The sequence below is a fragment of the Monopterus albus genome, unplaced genomic scaffold, assembly GCF_001952655.1.
Source record: "Monopterus albus unplaced genomic scaffold, M_albus_1.0 scaffold1.1, whole genome shotgun sequence".
Lineage (NCBI taxonomy): Eukaryota > Metazoa > Chordata > Actinopteri > Synbranchiformes > Synbranchidae > Monopterus > Monopterus albus.
This window is the reverse complement of record NW_018127881.1, coordinates 4,252,699-4,276,364: the sequence shown is the minus strand read 5'-3', so window position 1 is coordinate 4,276,364 and position 23,666 is coordinate 4,252,699. Positions and strand designations below refer to the sequence as shown.

Genomic DNA, 23,666 nt, shown 5'->3' with positions numbered 1-23,666 from the left:
GACTGCATCTCTGGAGCTCAGTCACAGTCATCTTTGGGTTCTTCTGTACTTCTCTCACCAAGGCTCTTCTCCCCCGATAGCTCAGTTTGGCCGGACGATCAGCTCTAGGAAGGGTTCTGGTCGTCCCCAACGTCTTCCATTTAAGGATTATGGAGGCCACTGTGCTCTTAGGCACCTTAAGTGCAGCAGAAATTTTTTTGTAACCTTTGCCAGATCTGTGCCTTGCCACAATTGTGTCTCTGAGCTCTTCAGGCAGTTCCTTTGACCTCATGATTCTCATTTGCTCTGACATGCACTGTGAGCTGTAGGGTCTTATATAGACAGGTGTGTGGCTTTCCTAATCACGTCCAATCAGTATAATCAAACACAGCTGGACTCAAATGAAGGTGTAGAACCATCTCAGGGATGATCAGAAGAAATGGACAGCACCTAAGTTAAATATATGAGTGTCATAGCAAAGGGTCTGAATACTTATGACCATGTGATATTTCAGTTTTTCTTTTTTAATAAATCTGCAAAAATGTCAAAAATTCTGTTTTTCTGTCACTATGGGGTGCTGTGTGTACATTAATGAGGAAAAAAATGAACTTAAATGATTTTAGCATATGGCTGCAATATAACAAAGAGTGAAAAATTTAAGGGGGTCTGAATACTTTCCGTACCCACTGTATCTAACAGAATGTGATGGATTCCATAGTTGGTGCAACACCTACAGCAGAGCGCCATGGGAGCCCTGAAGCAAATGCTATGTTGCACACCAAAAAACAGAAGCTCAAAAAAGGTCCTATTGCAAAACCTGTGGAAGACAACACTAATTCATACTGCTCTGTATCCGTATGAACACAGCCCTTGTGGACAAAACACATTTACAAACATATTTAATAAGTTTTGTGGGGGAAATGGCCCCAAAGGCACCATGCGTCTTTTATTGTTAGATACATTTGCTTGATTACATAGTCCAACCCTCTACTTTGAAGTATAAAATTGCAATGCACAATAGTAACAAAGACAATAGTAAACCACCTTAAACCAAAAAAAAAAAAAAAACAACTGCCCACACCATTCAGAATATGATACATTAGATATTTCATTAATTATCAGTTATCAGCACAATCACACATTATTTTCAGTGAAGCATATGGCAAACACTGAAAGTCAAAAAACAGAATCAAAACACAACATTAATATTGATAATGGCATAAAAATGTCTGTATAAAAGATAATCTAGGAAACCTGCTGGAAGAGGAGTGTTACCGTATCTAGCTTTTGAAATATGACATTCATTGCCAGGTGCCATTAGTCCATCATACAATATCTCAGAGTTAAACTTTTATAACAGAATTGTCCAGTGAACCACACAGAGTAGACACTCATCAGCAGGACCCATGGGATGACAGTTAATCCTGACTCTAGCATGGGTTCTGCAACACTTTTAACATGGACAATGATCCCTACATCTGTAGAACCCCACCCTGCCCTCCCATAATTTCTTTTCCAACTGTATAAATAACAATCAATGGTCATACTCCACAGCACAGAGACAACAGCTCACATTCAAGACAATTATTTAGTTGGATTTCAAAATTATTTCATGTCTAATGTCAGTAAAGATTTTCTTAAATAGCAAAAATTTAACTTAGATCAATGAACACAGCTTTTCACATGAGAGGGGTGAAGCAAATGAACCGACTTCACAGCATGTAATGTCTTTTTTAAACAAAAGAAACAGTGATTAACTTCTCTCCACCTTCACCATGGTCTCTGTGCTGAGGTCGCCCCACCCCCCACCCCCCGCGCATGCCAAAAGTACTCCTATGTAACATGTATTCCTTTAGTATCCACTGACTCACAGTACAGAAACAATTCATTTTTCAATTAGGCTACATACGTATGTCAAGGCAGATAATAAGCACTGCTGTTGCTTCACCTCCCCCTCCCCCATCCCACCCCCTTATTGATCATTTAAGTGCAACCAAGCACACGTCTTCAAACAGATGAATAATGAGAAATAACAGGGGACCTCATGAGGATGGCAAAGCCCTGGCTTTCTGTCAGGGTAATAATGGTATAATCCATCCCTGGTGTCAAAAGTCAGTTATGCTGTTGATAGATGCTTGTAAGACCTGATTCTTTTAAACTTGTGTAATAAAACATAAAAAGCAGAACTTTAATAATACAGTAACATAGTAAACCACCTCCCTGTACACTTGAACTGTAAAACTTGGGACTTTTATTTTTTGTAAAACAACAGACTACATGAAAATGAGTAATCCCATTCCTTTCCTTTGAGTGACCAGATACAAAAACTGCCTCAAAAGAGCTGAAAGGTTTATTTCAAATTTTTGTGACAAAACACACAAGTCTGACTATTTTATAACCATTCTGTTCATTTAAAAACAAGAGGTAGTAAAAAAAAGGCAATCCAAAGTGGCAGGCAATGATATAATCTTTGGAGAAAAGGCACTTGCTTTCCTAACAAACCACTTGCCTCTGGTTTTCACCTTCTGTTGTCCTGTTCTCTTTACTTTTCAATCTTATATACATGTCTCTTTTATTACTCTGTTCCTTTGGAGACCACAAGAATCTTTTCAAACCTAAATACGTTCTTGTTCCCTCAATAAAACATTTCAAGCTCCATCAAATACCTCGGCAAAAGTGACCCACTTCATCTAAAGCATGTTTAAACACATGGAAAATAGATACTTGTTTGACAAAACCCATAATTCTTCAAAATTTCTTTGCATGTTGGCACTTGTTTCCTTGCTGCTTTTTTTAAAGCTTAAAATATGTCCTTGTTAGCTCGATCTGGCATTGTTTGTATGTTTTTTGTTGTTTTTCCTGGATAGTTGAGCTGGTCAAAGAAAGATCGTGTCATGCTTTTGTTTGGCTTTTCCAAAACCTCCCTGAAGAGCTGTTTAGTCTTTAACAAGTCTGTAGACATGATACTGAGCTCCATGTTCACTTGTAGAAACCTCAAAAACAAATGCTATACAGAGCAAGGTCTCCTGGGTGTCGCGGTTCGTCACCACCTGAAGGGTCAAAGGAGAAAATGTCAAGTGAGAGTTAAGAAGCAGCAGAGTCCATTGGGAAATACTGCAGCGATCATCAGTTGATAACTTCATAATTTGATAAAGGAATAGTTTGTCATTTCAAGAAATCTGCTTGTTGGCTTTCTTGCAAAGAGGTAATGTTACTGCAAATATGAAGATACAGCCAGCAGCAGCTTATTTTAACTTAGCACAGAGACTGGAACATCTCTACACTAAGTTAGGGAGCCTAGCTCTGTCCAAACACTACAAACCCCCATCTACTAGAACTTCTAAATCTTACTAATTAAACTGATACATCATTGTTTAATTCATTAAAAAACCAACCACTACAAATAACGCATTGTAGTTTGAAGGGGGGTTATAGTATGTGCCAGGCTAGCTAGTCTTTGTGCTAAGCTAAACTAACCAGTTGCTGGTGTAGCTTCACATTTTCTATAAACATGAGTGTGGTACTGGTCACCTCATCTATCTCTCAGCAAAAAAGAGAATATCATATATAGTTCTCCTAATGCCATACAATTTCTTTTATAATCTGATCACATCAACTCTGTGTTACCTGTAGTATAGTGAAGTTTTCAAGAACACTGTTCATCATGTATTTTTCAGGCAAGTGTTTGAGTTTGTGGATAAAGTTGATCATGTACTCGCACATAGGAGAGCGGTGGATCCTGTAAACACACTTTCCCCCTTCCAGACGGGCATACTCTGTCTGCAACACACATAGGAGGGACAAAAGCATCCAGCAGTGAGCTAAAATGATGTCCGAGCAAGGACACCATCATCTCAGATCTGGTAGGTCATGAACAAATTTGAGTTTGTGAGAATGTTAATCATTAATGTATGTTTTACCTCCACTTTCTCGACAACCTGCTTGCCAAACGAGCAGACTTTGGTTGAAACTGTGATCGTCATGTTCTCAGTGCTGCTGTACTGGCTGCTGACACCGTAGAAAGAACCAGGCCCATCCTGCATGCCACTACTGTTCAGGTCCGCCTGCAGAAGGCACAAATGTCATCATATTATATGTTCTGATACATACGGTACTAAAAAAGAAGCACCTTATAACACATGAACTGTCAGGTTGAAAGAGAATTTTAAGGTGTTTTAATGGAGTTTTGTTTCTGTGGAACAACAAACATTCTTGAGACTAGATGTTTGGGGAAAAGATAATATGCGCAGAGACAGATTACTAAATGGAAGAGAAGTGTGGTGTACATGATGAAGCAATACATTGTGAAATGCCTTGTCTGTAATCTTAAGATAAGGGTCTTCACCAATGCAACCACCATGGGGTCATAGAAAAAGGAAGCATTTTGCATAAGCTGGATTTCACTATCACATATCACTGTTTACATTCTCAGTTTGCACATGCATAATTGCACAATGATTGTTGACTGCTGCTCCCATGCAGCATACATTCTCTATTATATTCTTTTATTATATTGCTGCATTTGTTGCTGCTTAAAGTGTCCTATGTTTTGTGTTACTTATTTGTGCTACATGCATAATTGCACAATGACTCTGCTGCACATGCAGCTCCCATGCTGCATACATTCTGTTATATTCCTATATATTTTTTAATATATTGCTGCATCTGTTGCTGCTTAATTAAAGTGCCTTAGATTTTGTTACTTATTTACAGTATTGTTCAAAATAATAGCAGTACAATGTGACTAACCAGAATAATCCAGGTTTTTAGTATATTTTTTATTGCTACATGGCAAACAAGTTACCAGTAGGTGCAGTAGATTCTCAGAAAGCAAACAAGACCCAGCATTCATGATATGCACGCTCTTAAGGCTGTGCAATTGGGCAATTAGTTGAAAGGGGTGTGTTAAAAAAATAGCAGTGTGGCATTCAATCAGTGAGGTCATCAATTTTGTGAAATAACAGGTGTGAATCAGGTGGCCCCTATTTAAGGATGAAGCCAGCACTTGTTGAACATGCATTTGAAAGCCTGAGGAAAATGGGTCGTTCAAGACATTGTTCAGAAGAACAGCGTACTTTGATTAAAAAGTTGATTGGAGAGGGGAAAACCTATAAAGAGGTGCAAAAAATTATAGGCTGTTCAGCTAAAATGATCTCCAATGCCTTAAAATGGAGAGCAAAACCAGAGAGACGTGGAAGAAAACGGAAGACAACCATCAAAATGGATCGAAGAATAACCAGAATGGCAAAGGCCCAGCCAATGATCAGCTCCAGGATGATCAAAGACAGTCTGGAGTTACCTGTAAGTACTGTGACAGTTAGAAGACGTCTGTGTGAAGCTAATCTATTTTCAAGAATCCCCCGCAAAGTCCCTCTGTTAAAAAAAAGGCACGTGCAGAAGAGGTTACAATTTGCCAAAGAACACATCAACTGGCCTAAAGAGAAATGGAGGAACATTTTGTGGACTGATGAGAGTAAAATTGTTCTTTTTGGGTCCAAGGGCCACAGACAGTTTGTGAGACGACCCCCAAACTCTGAATTCAAGCCACAGTACACAGTGAAGACAGTGAAGCATGGTGGTGCAAGCATCATGATATGGGCATGTTTCTCCTACTATGGTGTTGGGCCTATTTATCGCATACCAGGGATCATGGATCAGTTTGCATATGTCAAAATACTTGAAGAGGTCATGTTGCCTTATGCTGAAGAGGACATGCCCTTGAAATGGTTGTTTCAACAAGACAATGACCCCAAACACACTAGTAAACGAGCAAAGTCTTGGTTCCAAACCAACAAAATTAATGTTATGGAGTGGCCAGCCCAATCCCCGGACCTTAATCCAATCGAGAACTTGTGGGGTGATATCAAAAATGCTGTTTCTGAAGCAAAACCAAGAAATGTAAATGAATTGTGGAATGTTGTTAAAGAATCATGGAGTGTAATAACAGCTGAAAGGTGCCACAAGTTGGTTGACTCCATGCCACACAGATGTGAAGCAGTTATAACAAACTGTGGTCATACAACTAAATATTAGTTTAGTGATTCACAGGATTGCTAAATCCTAGAAACAAAAACGTTTGTACAACATAGTTTTGTGTTTGTACAGTCAACGGCAGACACTGCTATTTTTTTTGAACACACCCCTTTCAACTAATTGCCCAATTTCACAGCCTTAAGAGCGTGCATATCATGAATGCTGGGTCTTGTTTGCTTTCTGAGAATCTACTGCACCTACTGGTAACTTGTTTGCCATGTAGCAATAAAAAATATACTAAAAACCTGGATTATTCTGGTTAGTCACATTGTACTGCTATTATTTTGAACAATACTGTATCTACTTTATATTTCATTTGTATTTTGTGGCATTCATCTGGACAGCAAAGAAAGAATTTCATTGTACAGGGAAACACGTTTCCTAGCTGTGCATATGACAAAATAAACACTTTGAACTTTGAACATGTCACTCAGAAGAAGTTGTGGGTTAAATGGCCTAGAAGTGGCCTATCACCACAGAATGAATGCCATTAGCAAAATAATGGGATTTTTACTGTACAGTATGTAAAAAAAAAAAAAAAAAAAGTCAATTTTATCACTTCAAGCATTTGTTTAAAAAAGTGAAACATTTTCACATTCAGTTATGTGATTTTTAAAGATGAGTACGTCAACTCATTTAAAACTTGACATAACAGCTAAAAGGCTGTAAATAAGATTTCACACTTTTCTTATCGGGATCATATTAAGCATTAACTAGACAATGTGGAAGACAAACGGACGCTAACACTGAATAACTGGCAATGACAACCCACCCAGAATTTAACTAGGAAGAAGGCATTCTGAGGGCCTTTCTCATAAAGCTCTTTGAGCCCGCCCTTCTTCTCAGGAAACTTGTCGTAGATCTGTCGGATGTCCACAGCCTCGAGGAGCGGATCGCTGTAGGAGGGGTTGGTCTGTCCAATGTGGACAAACAGATGTTTGCTGTACTGCAGCAGACAGAGACAGAAGAGACAATGTGACTTTCTGCTGACTTTTGAGAAGAAGGAAAGACTTGCGTAAAGCTGCCTGCTGTCAACAGCTTTCTGACATCAGACTCAACAAACGACCAACTGAAGATTCTGTTGTACTTAGCCTCTGTTGTTAGTTTTCCCATTTCAGTACTGTTCACCACCAAAATCATATTTTAAACACTTTCCTGTAACTAATAAGCTTTATAGCATTTGTCTGTGAAACCTTAACTCACGTTGTCTGGGTCTCTCTGGACCTCCATGAAGGCTGAATATTCCAGCATTCGCAGCTTAGAGGAGGCGATAGTCCGGTCCTGCCACACTGGCACTGCAGTAGCATTTGGTGCAGGGGGAGGCACCAAGGGCTCATAACCTAGACAGCACACACATTTATAAAAACAGGCACAGAGACAGTGACTTGCCATTTCCATGTCATTCACTAGTTTGTTTTCATTTTCACAAAATTCTCTCAGATTTTGACTTCCTACTCACTCGGTATGGATTGTGGAACAGGACCTTGTATATGTAGGCTTGGGTATGGTGGTTGTACAAAAGGTTTGATACTGAAAGATATTGAACAGTATTATGAAACAATGACATACGAACCATATAGAGATGGTAGCATCAGAAAAAAGCACTTTAATGTAGTAAAGATCTTTGTGGCACACGGGTTTGACTATATATTTGATCCTGTTAGCGTCAAACTGTAAGGATGTGCTGCTGCACCAGCTAGGCGTAAGTCCACCTGCTTCAATGCTTCTTAATGATGAAAAATGAAAAATCTAAGATATTGATCTATACTTTTATATAGTTCATATATAGCAAACCTTTGCCCTATTCCTTTTTCTCAATCAGTTTTGAAGCCATTAATTTGCCTGCTGATGGTTCACATTAGTGCAGGAAACATACAGTACAAGACAGTGTACAAGAAAGGTTAGTGCTGCTTTGTGCTTTGCTAGGGGGAACTTACGCATGGCTGGTGTGGCCAAACCCAGGAGTCCTTCCCGGGTTGAGATCTAGAACCAGCCTGGTGTGCAAAAATGTGATCCGTTAATCATGCCCACCTGACATTAACCCTAACCCTCTCATTTACTCTCTCATTCAAGTATCTCTAGCATTAGTATCTCTCTTAAACTGAACAAACCCTTGTGTTTTCCCACAGGTACCTTGTGGGATCAGTAGAGCAGTTTACTTACTCCTGAGAGGGTCCAGGCTGTCCTGAGATCGGAGCAGGCCAGAACTGGAGAGAAAATAGAAACTGTAAATTGCTGCTCCAAATTCAAACATCATTTTTCATTACTGAAAAGAAGCAACAACCATAAAATGTGGCTATGTCCTGTAACTGCACATTAAATGAACAGTGGTCTCACTTTGGGGGCTGCTTGGTAGGGGGCAGGAGGCAGCGGTGGAAGATGATTCTTTATCATACTCGGGGAGACGATCTGTGCAGATGACAGTGCTGCCATGTTCTGCAGGGCTTTGTCTTTAGTCGCCTGGTCCTAAAGGTAACACAGAGAAATTAAGGCTGTCAACCACAAGGTGGCACCATAACCCGAAACATTTACTAATTGTAACTGTTTCAAAAAATGTCTGTGATAATCTTGAGAAAAACGGTTTTAATAAGATTGACAGGAACATAGCTTAACAGTCGATAATTATACAGTAACTAATCTTCAAAACCATGCAAAGAAAATCATTTTTGAAAAAGCAGCTTGACAGAATGAAGCAAAGAGAAGAGGAGAGAAAATGAAGCAGCGTTGCCCCAGGGGTAGTAAAGGTCAGTGTGTTATCAGGACCATCACAGGAAAAAGAGAATAAAGAGAGCGCATTGACTTGAAACTGAGTTTTCCCATTCATGTTGCATCCAAGAATAAACATCAACTTACTGAGGTGGTACTATGTGCGTGAAATAAGTCATTAGGCAAAAAATACATATCCATGGTGCATGACACATAGTTTATGATTTACACACACATCAAAGCAATTTACTCTCATTTTAATATTTCAAACTTTATCGCTCTTTTCTCACGTTTTCCAAGGAATGCATTTCAGCTAAGTTAGCTGTGAAAGTTGCCTTAGAAGCGAGACCCTGAATCAAGGAGTGACACCTTGTGCAAAGCAAGCGAGACTGGATTTTGGCAGAGACTGAGGGGAGGATGCTGCATCAGGCAGGATGTGCAGCAGTACTGTGTTCAAAGTGTGGCTATTTTCTAAGCATTGCTTCATTACGGGACAGCGATGTGATAGGTCACCATGCCAGCAGAGGGCCAAAGCAAGGGAACAGTGTACTTGTGCTGCCACACAAAGGCGAGGAGGGAAGCATATTGCACAAGTCAGACTCACTTACCAAATTCATCGCCTGAATCAAAAAAAGAGAGAAATGATGCAGTAAGATTCATTAAAAGTCTTGGTTGACATAAAACTTTGACAAGATTAAAAATTGGCTTTTAATTCTTTTTCTGTACTATAGACACGGTGTTGACGAACTCGAAATTCACACCATGAATGACAGTGACCCCACAACGTTTCAATAAATCTTTACACAATATACAGCAGATGAAAAGGACATGATTTTAATGACTTTTTATTCAAAATCTGTATATATTCTGGGAACAAATCACTTTTGTAAATAGTCGAAATTCAAATGCTTCAAAGTTTTCTGCTGCACAATCCTTCAGTGTATTACATCAAATTTGGGTACAGAGCATAGCTAATTTAGCAGTCGCTCTCTCTACTTGTCCTTTTTACGTAATTTCCTGGTGTCAGCCATTTGATCTTTAAAGAGTGGCTTGGAAACTAACTTTCGGGGAGATTTTCTGGCTTAATAAATTCTTGACAAACATGTGAACAGAGCAAAAGCTCTGCATAGGGTATGGGTAGGTACAACTGCATAGTTCTTTAGCTGATATTTAATATTTCAAAATGACAAGAAACATACTGAAGTGACAGCACTGACCAACATCAAATGATTGAACTAAATGAATGCTGAGTGAACACTTAAAATTATGGCATACAATATTACTTTTCAAATTCATTTTGTTACAAACATATGTAAGATGTTGTGTGAAGGACACAACAATAAAGCCCTTTGAGCAGAGAGGACAAAAATCACCACGCAGCGTGTTTTATGCCTTGAAACCTGAGAAAACCTAAAACCTGTATTTAGAACCTAATATGCCTCCATGTTTGTTCATTTACAGAACTTGTCTTTCCAAATACAGTATATGTGATATAAAGAGTGCTGTTCATGGATTTTTATCTTGGAGTTAAGAAACTTAAGTTGATTGTTCCTACTGTGCATTATACAATTACTTTTTAGGTCAAAATCTGTGATATAAGAAAGTACAATGATTGATCCTTCTATTTCCATATAGGTTATCACACTAGTTCAACTGGGATAACTGAAGTATAGACAGGGGATAAATTAGAGGAAAAACCAACATAAAATATCTTAATAAAGTGCTAGGCCTCCACATGCCAACAGAAACAGTCAATCAGTGCACCTTGGCATTGATTCTCCAAGTCTCTGAACTCTGGATGAATGAACACCATTCTTCTAAAAGACATCTCTTAATGGTGTTTTGATGGTGGAGACGCTGTCTAACGCATCACTCTAGCATCTCCCATAGGTGTTCCACTGGGTAGAGATCTGGTGACTGTGAAGGCCACAGCATATGATTCACATCATCTTAATACTCATCAATCCATTCAGTAGCCTCCTCATGCCTTATAGATGGGGCATTGTCATCCTGGAAGAGACAACTCTTTTATTCAGGTTTTTCCTTTAATTTGTCACCCATCTAGACATATGACACCACTGGAAATATGGCTAGTTTACAGTGTCTCTGTATGACAAATGGTTTAATTTAAAATGAAAGGCAACGCCTGTAGATGTAGGTGACTACTAGGGCATTAAGTCTGGCAGCCTCTTTATCTATATACAGTATGTGAATATGCAAAAACAATAAAAAAAGCAGGAAGAGGGAATGAAACAATTACAAGACAAACCAAACGAAATAATATGATGACAGTGATCAAAGATGATTCTTAATTTATGTTTGGGTTTACAAAAGACATTACAGACAGACACATCAGAGGAACTAAAGGTAGCAACTAAAGTACAGAGAGTTTTAGTGAAAGAAGAAGTCTCAGAGAAGTATGGCTGGCACAGAGGGCAGATACAGAGCTGGAGCATCATGCAGCTAAACGACTTTTCATTGGGCTCATCTTAACAGTTTGTGTAGCATTCCTTCAAAGAAGAAGCTTTAGATTAACCTGGTACTCTCTATTTGATATGGATGCTATTAGGCCCATGTTTAATGCAGCTCAAACCTACAGTAGAAGTTAAAAGCTCTAACTGTCTGTGCACTGCATGCATGATACAAAGGCAGACTGTTACATTTTCCAGACAATTAACACATAGTCATAAAACAACTAATTTTGCATGCCAAGCTTGCTTCTGCTTATCTAGTAGTAACTGGCCTCGCATCAAAGCAAGGAATGATAATGTACACAAGTGAACTGGTTAGTGCCAAGCCAAGCCTTTGCCAGCCCCGCCGAGCCCGCGGTGAAGCGCATACCTTTAGCTTTGACTGGATCTCGCGAGATTTTCTCCGGGCGAGAACCTGCAAGTGGCTAGAAACCTGCACAGAAGAATAGCCAAGAGAGGAGAAGAGGAAAAGGAGAGAAAAGACAAGGGAAGAAAGAGAGAAGCGGTAACCAAAGAGGAAAGCGACGCCCAGTCAGTGTTGCCAGGAGGCAGGTTGGTGGCACCTACCTTTATACCCGCCTGGTATTCACGAACTTTCTTCCGTGCTAACACCTGTATGTGACTAGACACCTAAAGGGGTGTGAGACAGTTTTTGACCATAAACACAACATTCACTCAAATGCATGCACACATACATGCATGCATGTTCAAATACATAATAACACACACAGTAGGAGCTCATTGTAGTTCACACAATACAAGTTTATTTAAAGGATAAGGCTGAAGATAAATAAAACACACACACATTAGTGAGTCACACTGATGATACAGAGAGTTTTTTGCCTTTGATAGGACTTGTTGACAATAAGGAATTTATATAACTTATCCTTTAAATAACTTGCTTATTTTGTAATTAATCAACAGGAATAAATCCATTCAGAAGTTGTTGTGGCTGCTGGTATCAGTGGTGGAAAGTAATTCAGTACATTTACTCAAGTACTGTACTTAAATACAATTTTGAGCTATCTTTACTTTTGAGTATTTTTATTTTGTGTTACTTCATACTTAGACTTCACTACATTTATTTTATAGCTTTAGCTACTAGTTATTTTTCCAAACCAAATTAATAAATTACAGTATAACCATACGACTTTACTGATCTCCAGTGGAAAACTCATAAGCTACCCAGCAGTAATTCAAATTATAGACATATAAGCTGGTTAAGGCTCCACATTTACCAGCTGCAACATTAAATGTGATGTACATAATAATGCCTCAGTAATTCTAATACAATAATATGATATACATCAATATGAAATGTGCCATTCTGCATAATGAGTACTGATGCAAATGATTTGCTACTTTTATTTAAGTAACACTTTTAATGCAGGACCTTTACTTGTAACAGAGTATTTTTACAGTGTTGTATTGCTACTGATGTGGGTACTTCTTCCACCTCTAGCAGTAATGAATTATTGTCATCCTTCCTGTGGTGTTTGTGTAGCTGCCTTGCACTATCAGTAAGTTAAACCAAAATCATGCATGATTATTCTAATTCAGTCCTCGGTCTTGTTTACCTGTTTTCTTGTGCGAGTTTTGCCTGTCCTCAGCTTGATGTACCTTGCTATCAGTTCATTACGACCTGCAACCAAAAACAGAAGCTGAAGTCACAAACAAATAGAAGAATACAGTATATGTAACATTTCTAGATTTCTGATAATACACTACACTGGACAGAAGGTGGCACTCTAGCAATGCATATCTCATGTAAGAGGAACATCAGTGTGACCTTACCCAAAGCAAGCCTACTTTTGTCATAGGTCACAGGCCACAATAACACCTCTGTTTCCTACAGGAAAGCTGTATGTTAATGTTCAATTTCTTATTTTACCCCTAAGTCTTCATTATCTCGTCTCACACCTCCTTACTGTTTGTTTGCATGGCCCTGTAGACTAATTACAGAGAGTGCTTAGAAAACAGAACCATATTTTTAATGACATAACATCCACTCTCGACATTCTGCACAAACAGGTTGTGGAGAGAACAGGCTTCTATTCTGGGCTTTCTTTATATTTAGTGCAGAGCATGTGCTTTAACAAGCACTGCCCTGATCACACAGAAATCATCTCTAGTTCATGAGAAGTGCAAAAAGCATTATTTTGTTGTCTCAAGAGGAAATCAGTCCTTTGGTCCTTTTCACTTCTTTTCATAGCCAAGTCATGCTTACTGGGTTTTCGTGGCTGAACACTAGGCCAAAGGGGGAGGGTGTACTGCTGTATCGTTATTATGAATAACAACCCTTCTAAACTTGCTGACAGAAATTTTCACCAACAAAAACTGGCCAAGATGTGCTTTCTTAAACACGCACAGACACACACAAGACTGTGTGTCTAGGAAGCTTACAGTTTAACAGCTTTCAGTATCCAGACACATAATGACAGGAGAAACATACTTGGCCTCCAGAAGGCCCTGGTTACCATAAAAGTACTGTAAGCCATCTCCAGTGGGCTTGCAGCACTCACTGTACTCTCCAACCAGTCGGCCCGGCGGTCGGCCAGCAGAGCAGAGCTGAACTGTCTGCTGATACTGAGGTAGCCCCTCCCCATCTTCCCTGGGCCAAGGATGGACACGCCTGTTCCAGCGCCTCCGCATTCCTAGCATTCCTCTAAGCCTGTCACATCTGTGCTAGCCAGTCTGATTGGCCTGGGCCTGCGCACACAGCCAGAACTTGGGCGAACACACACATGCTCATATGCACTTCCACTGGGTTGGGATAGGGAGTCGTGGGTTAAAAGGGCAAAAGGGGCAGCTGATGCAGTAACTCTTGGAGGAAACACAAAGCCATAACTGTCTCTGCCAACAACTGCCACCTGGCAGCAAAGTAACCCCTTTTCCCAAAACAACACCGCTGTGTTACCCGGCACTCAAGGGACAGCAGCACCTGCTGCCGACCTTCCCAGCAGAGGATGGCAGAGAAAGAACAATGCTAGCTCGACCCCCACCCAACTGTCACTCTCAATCTCTTCAGCTGAGGGGCAGAGAGGGGAAACATCCCAACCACAGGGCTTTGCTATGAATTTCACTGATAACTCACTGCAGAGGACTGTACCATATGATCTAGGTGCTGCAGGTTCGACTAAGAAATATAAGAACTTCTCTGACAATGGTCAGGCGGACTCAGTACTGTACAGAGATTGTCAAACTGTAAATTCATAGCAAACCTTCAGGACTTTCAGACTGAGTAAAACCAAACAAAATCTGCATTTACAATTCCAGCGATTATATAAGTTATTTTATTAGCAGACCTAGGAATGCATCGATTTTCTAATAATTGCCATTAATAACTTCATCAATTAAAATACATATTAACAGACAGCCTAAAGACATGCAGCTTAGGTTGACTGGCACCTCTAAACTGTCCGTAGGCATGAGTGTGGGTGTGTGTGGTTGTCTGTCTCTTAGTCCCCGTGTCATAGAATGAAGTGTAGTTTTCTGGAGTACCTGGTCACACTTCTAGGTGATGCCTCTCACTGGTTAACCCTCCTGTTATGTTGTGGGTCAAATTGACCCACGAACATAACTGCTGAGCAGGCATCACCTCATTTCTCAGGTGATGCCTGCTCAGCAGTTATGTTTGTGGGTCACTTTGACCCGCAACATAACAGGAGGGTTAATGAGATGGAGTTACAATTGTATTTGAAGGGATGCACAAATTATAAATCCTATGCATCTCCTTGTCATCCAAGGAAGAAATAAGTTGCAGCAGCTTTCTGTGGTTGTTGTGGCAGTTGTGTTGATGAACAGTGCACCATAAGGTCTGGTCTGGGTTAGCCTTCTATCTGAAGCTCAGGAGCTGAGTGTGGCACAGCAAAGAGCATCACTACCAAGTGCTCTAATTAAACATGCTTCGAACATGATCCACGATACATCCACCTACATCCATGAACATGATAAGTGACACTCCACTCCCACTTCCAGTATATATGCATTTTACCAGTGGCAGTAAATGTTCAAAGATTTCTTGGACTAAAAGAAAATATTTGTGGATCCCAGGGGACAGACGGAGCAGGTGTTGCCAGCAGCTGTATTAACGTTACAGGTACGTTATTCTTAAAATGTAGACAAGGTGTGTGTATTATTGTACATAAACCAGTAAAACTGGAGTCCGCTGTAGAGAGACTGGGGTAACCTGCTTCATTTTTATGTATTTATATATGAAGAAATTAACTCGTGTTGGTTAATTTATAATTCAAGTAATATGGTGTTTAATTAATGTGTTTTTTAAATTCATAACTTACTGTGACTTTGCCATAGGTCATATCACTGGTTAAAACCTTTTTCTGTTATAGAATAAAACCACAGCATTTCATAAATTGTTAACTATGAACCGATAATTGATTGTTAACGACGATCAATTAAGGACAAACATTTTTAAATTTGCATCCCTAAGCATAACACATCCTGAAATATGCATTAGAACTAAGCAAGTAATGCCTTGGTATTGCATGGTAAATTAAAAATGTGTCCTGTTCATCTGCTGACCAGCAAACAGTGTTGGGGAAGCTACTTTGAAAGCTTTGCAAGCTACCAATTACTTCAAAGTGGAAAAAGCTGCTACTGGGAGAAATCTAGTTTGGTTAACTAAAGTATCTCAAAATAGTTAAAAAATAAAGATCTAACTGACGCTGTACATGTGAAACTAAATTATAACAAAATATAATACAGAAACGTCACATACCAGTAAAAATGCAGTTGAGTTTGCCTGAGACCTAAACCTGTACTAAATAAAACATCTGGGTTTTTCACTGGGGCAAAAGTGCAAGAAATGTTATATTTTATTGCAAACAAATCTGGATTTTGTATAATCTGACTAGAACTAAAACAGAAAGAAATAAATATTTAACTTGCATTTTTTGACCAGCCTGAGCACTGGCATAAAAACGTGGGCCTGCTTGTGTCTTACTTGTACAGTCTAAAACAATTTTCAGCTTCCACCTTTTCAGACAGTATGAACAGCTTGAACACGGGTCTAAATAACTGACCTATTTTTTTTTTACTTGTTAGAGCAGAATCTCTTGTTTATACCACACATGAGCCATCTCTCAAAGTTCTAATCCAACATGCGGTTCCGTTTGGCACTGAAAATGTCCTTGTCAGCACTGAAAAGCTGCTCACATGCAGCATGGTAAAATAAAAATATAAAACCATTCCTTTCCTTTTATGGCCCAAAACCGTGCAGTTTCAGCAGTTAAAAAATGGCAAAACATAAATTAACTACTTGAATCACTATGTAGATATTAATGTAGTTGAACTACCATCAAGCTACTGCAAAACGTATTTAAACTACTAGTTTAATTACACGTAGTTCACCGCTTCCCAACACTGCCAGTCAAGCTCTGTGGTTCTGAGCTGATATGATATCTCCAGTGTTCCCACAGTATCTGATTGATATTGTGGTATTTTAAATCAATTCCTGTAGTTTAAGTGATGAGACACTTTGAAACGGGTCAGAGTATCAGATAAGCTTTTATAAAGTTGAACATTCTAATGGCTGGGGAGACAAGCTGTGAGTCACGTTGTCAGATGCTACTTTTCTGCTCTGTGAAACAAACTGGATCATAGTACTGTACCAGTGCAAATATCTGAAGTTCCCTGTACAATATATAGCATTACTCTGTAGAAAATGAGGAGTTGTGCAGCCAAAACTTAAAGGAACTGGGGTCATGAGTCCCAAAATGCCTCATCTGTCATGCCACACAAAGCCATAGCGTACAGTGCATTCTGAGGAGTAAACCCGTTCTCAGACACAAAATACTGCTGAACAGATCTGGAAGATGAGTTGATGTCTACATTAGGAAAAACCTGCACCCAGATATCATTCGCCTAAGGTAAAAAAATAAAATCACTACCCCATATTACAAAACATGCCAGGACTTCAAAGCGGCGGCTGCATGAGCACGTGCACATTTTATGGATGATTAATGCTTCTGCTCAGTTTTCTTACAACAGTGACCCAGTAGGACTGGTTATATTAGTTGATCCTATTTTAGACAAACTGCTCCCTAGAATCCCCTAAACCCAACAGGTGAAACATTGAGGACATGATATCTGTGTCATTAATCTGCAGCCGAGACCTGCTCAGACCTGACATGGTGGGCGGTCAGAGAGACGGTGCAAAGGCTGACCCACACAGCAGGGGATCACGACAGGTGCATACAGTCAGACACAGACAGACTCATACAATTGCATACATAACCTCACTTGCCATCTGCCTCCGATTTCCCCACACTCGCTGTCTTCCATCTTGCTACCCTCTTTTTGAGCTGTTTATGAATCCCTAGTTGATTGCTCAACAGTCATTCTTAACCTCTTCCCTGACAGGACACGCCTATCTTTTTTTCTTTTACTACATGACTGCTGGAATTTTCCACTTCCACGCTATGATAGTGAACAAAAAGGTAATCTCTCTTCACTCTCTGCACCTCCCTACACCCCTCCTCCTGCTCTTTCTCGCTCCTGAACCCTTTGTCCACCCTTATTCTCTTCTCTCCTCCCTTCTCACAACATTGAGGTAATCCTAAATTGCTAACACACTGTTCTGCCATGGCTGAAAACATTCCTAACATCTCAGTGAGGGGGCCGACAGGGAAGCACCAGGCCTGCTCAGTCATCATTTCAGGCCTTTCAGCCCCCTCAGTATATATTTCTCATAACTGTGCACAAGCACTGAGCCTGCTACTAACTCCTAATGGGACCTTCAAAGGTCAAAACGGACATAAGCCTTTGCTTCCCATATTGCTTTGCAGCTGTGTCAGCTGCAGGGCTGAGAGAGGGAGAGAGAAAGAGAAAGAGGTGAGTGATTGGGGTTTGACAAACCTGTCAAGGCCAGAAAACACAGGTGAACAACGTGTCAGCACAGCCCCAAAGCAAAACAAGACAGGCCACATTTTTCGACACATGCATCTCCTAAAAGATACTTCCTCTGAACATAAGGTGTAAAATGTGTCAACTATTAATACATTTTGCTTATCATATCGATGTAAGAGTGTGGGGTGAAAAAGGTGACCGTGTTAGTGACTAGGATGAATTTGTGAGAGGTGTGGTAGACTTGAGTTTTATAATAAGAATCACATTTAACTGTTATAACTGTGGTTATGTCACAAACTACAGCTTATCTTAGTTAAGTTTAGTTCATGTACAGAAATATCTGCATTGATTATTAACACATGTGATTATTAAAAGTGAGTGTTATTCTTTTTTGAACTCTTGCTCACCTCTGAGCTGAGTAAACAACTGGCAGTGCAGCTGGGAAGTCTAGACACATGAACTGTGTAAAGCAGTATTCCTGCTTATGGAAACCTGCGAAGGTTTCCCAGCAAATGAAAACAATAAATCCTGGCAGAAAAAGTGGAGTTCCCAATAGGAGGGATGACTTGCCTACTTTTGGAGGCTATTGAGTGTCTGGGACCACAAGGTAGTATTACTGTACTTACAGTGCAATCGTTAACATTCCCCGGACCTCACGTCAGGACAGCTTTTAGATGTCTGAGGTAATCACCTTGTGAGAAGGCTTCCCCTGGGTCATGCCTTGGCTCTGCCACCAGAGCCTTAGGTGACTTATTGCAAATGAAGGGAGGGCAGTTAGTGCTCTAAAAGGGTCCTGACAGTTTGTTGCTAAGGGGGCAGGTTTGTGTATGCCTCTTTGTTGACATTTTCATGACAAGTGCACGGAGCCTGGGACACAACACTGACCTGCTAAATAGGACTGAGGGGTTATTTAGGTTTTACTGTAAGGTGTGTACACAACTGTCAAATTAAAAGCATGTTATGAACTGTCATTCTGGAAAATTATAAAACCTTACTAATATATACTTCTATATTTAAGCTTATGTAATTCAAGTGTGCTTAAAATAACCATGTGATAGATTAAATTTGATGAAATTTGATTAAAACTGATTGTATACCTTATTGAATCACATCATACATGCTAACAGTGAACAGACTGAACATGCTGTCATTAATAGAACAGTTTATGTTTACATTTGTTTGTTCTACGGAAGCTGCAACAGTGGTAGAGTTAACTCAGGTATGCATTTGTCACTGAATATCCAAACCTGCCTGCTGAAAACAGAATGAAATTTCGTCGTGAGTGATTCATGCCAAAAGAATCTAATGTGATGTCAAGCAAAGTAAAGCGACCCGAAAGAGAATGCTTTAAAAACAAACTCTAATGCTTCTAAAATACATAGTCTGTCAGTGACTTCTGTGGCAATGACAGACGGCTTTTATGGTTGCACTGAAGATTGAATTAATTTCAAGTTTTCAGACATGATGGACAATAATTAAAGGGCAGGAAAGTCTTACAAACCGTGGCTTTAGGGAGTTGAGTTACAATGGTGAAAAGAACATAATTTCACAAGACCAGGACAAGCCCAAGTTAAACAGTAACAAAAGCAGAAGTGTTCTGTTCAATCACCATTTATTGTTGTTCAGCAAAATGTCCAACTTCAAATGCTAAATCTAATTAGGAGAGCTCACACTGTCTCAACAATAGGAATGGGAAAGTGGGATCAAAATAATGAGAGACAAAAGCATTCAATTTCTCACACCTGGATGTCGGTGATTCTACCAAAGGACTTGCCAGCAGATCCAGTTGGAGGTTTTCAGGACATTAAGGACTCAACACCTGCAATTTAATGAACACACTGCAGGAAACGGCTCTAACTACTCTGAAACCATATGGATGTTTAAGAACAGCATGCCAATGTGATGCTGCCGAGTCTCAACTCACACTGTGCTAATTATTGCCAATTTAACCAAGCTGTTCAGCATCAAACATAACACTTCTCAAGAAACTTCAATCAGGCACCTACAGGCAAAACACTTAGCAATTCTGGTGTGGGGAGAAATAAGAACGTGACATTTAGCGCTAAACAACAAAGAGCGGGTTTTAAGACTGAAGTGTAGAGAGGAAGAGAAGCAATGGGCATAAAGAAAAACATGGTGAAGAGACAGACAGGTGTAAATCAAGGGGAGAAGAGCTGAGATGCTCTCAAGACAACAATAAACCAGCTCTGAGAGCGCTGGTGCGACTGGAAGAACCTGCTCCTGGGTCACAGCAGAACAGGTACAGGCTTGTCAAAGAGTACTTCATGGAAAGAAAACGCAACTCTGTCTCGAAGCTGTGAAATGAGTGCCAGAAGAAGAAAGTAGTTTTCTCATTTCCTTGTAGGGCTCTTTTCTTTCAGCCACAAATATCTGTGGAATGGACTGGTTTCTCATTTTTGTGCATTCATTGTGGAGCTGATTTCCATGTAATTGTTGTTCTTGTGTTCGTTTGACTGCTATCCAGTGCACTCACCATACATCTTTCCCTCGTCTGACAGGATGATTTTCCTCCTGCCACAGGGAGGGTAGATGGCGAGGGCCTCCTGGAAGCTCTGCTCAATATCCGGGCTCCACACGCCCTCAGCGTCCCCGTCCATGGTCTTGTCCTCGTTGTCCCCGTCCAGCCCATCTTCTGGGCTACCGTTGGCGCTCCACTCGTTGGACGCAATGATGGCGGCTCTCCCTGGGCCCGACCCCGAGCCCCAATATCAAAGGATTTGTAGGTCTGTCAAAAACAAGATACAAGCTCTTAGTTGTTTAATTCAACAATGGATCCCTTTTACAACTTTAGCAAATAATCATCACTATACATAAAACCTAAAGAGTGTGAGACTTCTTCATCCTAACATGCAAATTACAGGATAGGTCTGATGATATTCTATGGTTTTGTGACTGTCAATAAGGAAATGAAGAGACACAAAAAACCAACAATAATCTAATCCTACTGACAAGTATTGTCTGTGTAGCCAAAGCCTTGTTTAGCTTATTCCCCATCGCTGTCCAGAAATGATTAAAACCCACCAGTGAGCCAGTCTGCTGCACCGGGTGACATGCTCTTTCATTATGATGAAACACACTATTTTTCCTCATTTGAGTAACGTATGCAGGAACGAGAGGTCACGTACAGCAATGCCATGCAAGTCGTGTTGCCAGCATTACTCTGAATCAGACTGCTCGTATCAGTTTATGTCTAGTGGCACAACTGGAACTACAGGTTAAACAAACTGACTGTAAAACTATGATCTGTAACACCCAGTAAGACATGACTCTTTGATTGGGTCGAACATATAATTTAAAGCCGTTATTTGTCTTATTAACATATTATTTTGAGACCCTGTGTGGAGGCGATCGCCTGTTTTGGCAAGTATGCGGAAGCCTGGAAACCTTTTTCATGGTGGTAGTGGATGAGCAAGTTTTATGACTCTTGGACCAGTGTTCACAGAATAAATCCGCTGCTGCTTGGTCTACATTTTACACTGTGATAATCAGCAGACAACAGTTTCCTACATTGTTTTGCTTATACTGGATTTATGATACAGTGCTGCTGATATTCAAACACATTTGATAAAATTCAATTCAGTCATATCTACAAAATTAAATAATACTTTCCATACAATGTGATCTTAATACTTGCCAAGGTTGCCTACAGTTTTTTTTATTGCTTTAATAAATCTAGATAAATGAGTATATGTGAAACATAATGAATATTGAACTTGAATGAGGAATGTCTGAGGGTCACAGCTTTGGCTGCCTTTGACATTTACTTTATTGTAGTCATTAAAGCTGCACAAATAAACAATGCAAACCGTAATTATTACTATTTCCTCAACTTAATTTTTCTGAAATGGCCAAATGAGTTCAAGATATTCCATAAAACAAAGTTTAAAAACCTCACTAATCAGCATTGGCCTCAAAGAATTCTTGTGGGCTGGGAACTGTTTCCCTGTGTGGTTGTCTCATGGCTCGCTGAAGACGAAGATCTTAAGTATTTTTCAAGCTGCCTTTTCAGCATTGTATTGTTTCTGAAATGGAAGTCTATGAGGTAACCACGATCCTCTGAGGATGCTCATGTTTCTGCTTTAGCATTTCTGCAGATGCTGACAAAAATAACATGCACCGGATTAATACCCAGCGCCCCGGGATGGTGCCAATTACAATTATTTATATGAACATTCAGAAATTATGATTAAATACTGCAAAGCATTACAGATAATCTTTTAGTTTTATATCTTAAAATGTGATTTAAACTAATAATTTTCAAGAAACATAAATAAATAATATCCAAAAAGGTAAGTTTACCTTATCTTTTACCCCCCTAAGAAATAGGAAGGCAGAGCCTTTAGCTATCAAGCTCCTCTCCTGTGGAAACAGCACCCAGTATCAGTTCGGGAGCCAGACACCCTCTCTACCTTTAAGATTAGACTTAAGACTTTCTTTTTTGATAAAGCTTATAGTTAGGGCTGGATCAGGTGACCCTTCCCTTGGTTATGCTGCTATAGGCCTAGGCTGCTGGGGGGCCCATGATGCTCTGAGCTCCTCTCCTCTCTCTGCATCTATATGCCACCATGCATCACTGTGTGTCTCCTCTCTCCTGTAGTGTGTCCTCTCTCTCTCCCTGTACCTTCCTGCAGTTTGCCCTGGCTCTGGAGCTTTACGTCTCTGATGAGCAGTCACTGGCCACATCACCCTGTCAAGTGTTTTGGTTGGTTGTTTGTTTCGACTTGTTGGTTTTTTTCTTTTCTCTCTCCTCTATCCACTCACCCCAACCGGTCGAGGCAGAAGGCCACCCACCAAAAGCCGGGGTCTATTGGAGGTTTCTTCCGTTAAAGGGAGCTTTTCCTCCTCACTGTTGCCAAGTGCTTACTGTGTAAAATGTCCTGAGATGACTTTTGGTGTGACTTGGCGTTATACAAATAAAACTGCAAATGAAATGAAATTGTGAAAGGTCTGCAATACAAAACTGCCCAGAGATCTCCATTGGCCTCGTCTCTGTAGTCGCACCAGATCATCTGAGAACCACAAACAGGTGAACAAACTAGTGATGCGTCCTCTCCCTTCCCACCATCATTTAAAGGAAACTGCATAGATGAAAGGCAAGAAGAGCAGATGTATGGGTCCTGCAGTGCAGCATACAACATGAAATTTATGGAGGTCACTGAGCCCAAACAAGAGTTTGACAAATATCCACAAGTCAAACTGCTAATTTTAGCTCACAGGGTATTGGTTATGGCAAACCCTCTGCAACAGGGTCATAGTGTTAAAACGCAACACTGAAACTGAAGACTCGTCAGTAGCTCAAGTGATCTAGTCAGTCTAGATCAGTCCTCACGGGTCACATGGTTGGATTCCCACCAATGACTGCTGCCTGCATGTGACTATAGTTAGGGTTAGCTTAATCATATTATGTCCTACATGTTTCAGAATAAATGCACAATACTTTATAAAGACCAACACCCCAAGACAATAGCAAAAGCTCACAAAAATTCAGACAATGTAAATAGCCCAAAGTATTTTATTAATGAATGCACAGGTGCTGTGGGGCAACTGCTTCAGTACAGCCAGGCAATAATAATAAGACTGGTGGCACAC

At 40.1% G+C, this 23,666-nt stretch overlaps 1 protein-coding gene across 8 annotated transcripts in view; it reads right to left on the bottom strand.

Annotated features, from left to right (window-relative positions):
- Window positions 1-896: 896 nt before the first annotated feature.
- tead3b (TEA domain family member 3 b) overlaps window positions 897-23,666 on the bottom strand; it is a 31,354-nt gene continuing 8,584 nt past the window's right edge. The window contains exons 3-16 of one of the 8 annotated variants that reach the window (XM_020621286.1): window positions 20,551-20,802; window positions 12,767-12,831; window positions 11,757-11,819; window positions 11,560-11,622; window positions 9,327-9,338; window positions 8,350-8,478; window positions 8,176-8,219; window positions 7,950-8,006; window positions 7,472-7,542; window positions 7,216-7,352; window positions 6,785-6,958; window positions 3,900-4,043; window positions 3,607-3,759; window positions 897-3,029 (exon numbers count right to left, since the gene is read on the bottom strand). In XM_020621286.1, coding sequence (XP_020476942.1) covers window positions 2,916-3,029; window positions 3,607-3,759; window positions 3,900-4,043; window positions 6,785-6,958; window positions 7,216-7,352; window positions 7,472-7,542; window positions 7,950-8,006; window positions 8,176-8,219; window positions 8,350-8,478; window positions 9,327-9,338; window positions 11,560-11,622; window positions 11,757-11,819; window positions 12,767-12,831; window positions 20,551-20,674 — 1,350 coding nt within the window. In that variant the 5' untranslated portion in view covers window positions 20,675-20,802 and the 3' untranslated portion in view covers window positions 897-2,915. The remainder of the gene's footprint in view (window positions 3,030-3,606; window positions 3,760-3,899; window positions 4,044-6,784; window positions 6,959-7,215; window positions 7,353-7,471; window positions 7,543-7,949; window positions 8,007-8,175; window positions 8,220-8,349; window positions 8,479-9,326; window positions 9,339-11,559; window positions 11,623-11,756; window positions 11,820-12,766; window positions 12,832-20,550; window positions 20,803-23,666) is intronic. The other 7 variants (XM_020621454.1, XM_020621374.1, XM_020621529.1 and 4 more) reach the window with 7 other exon arrangements.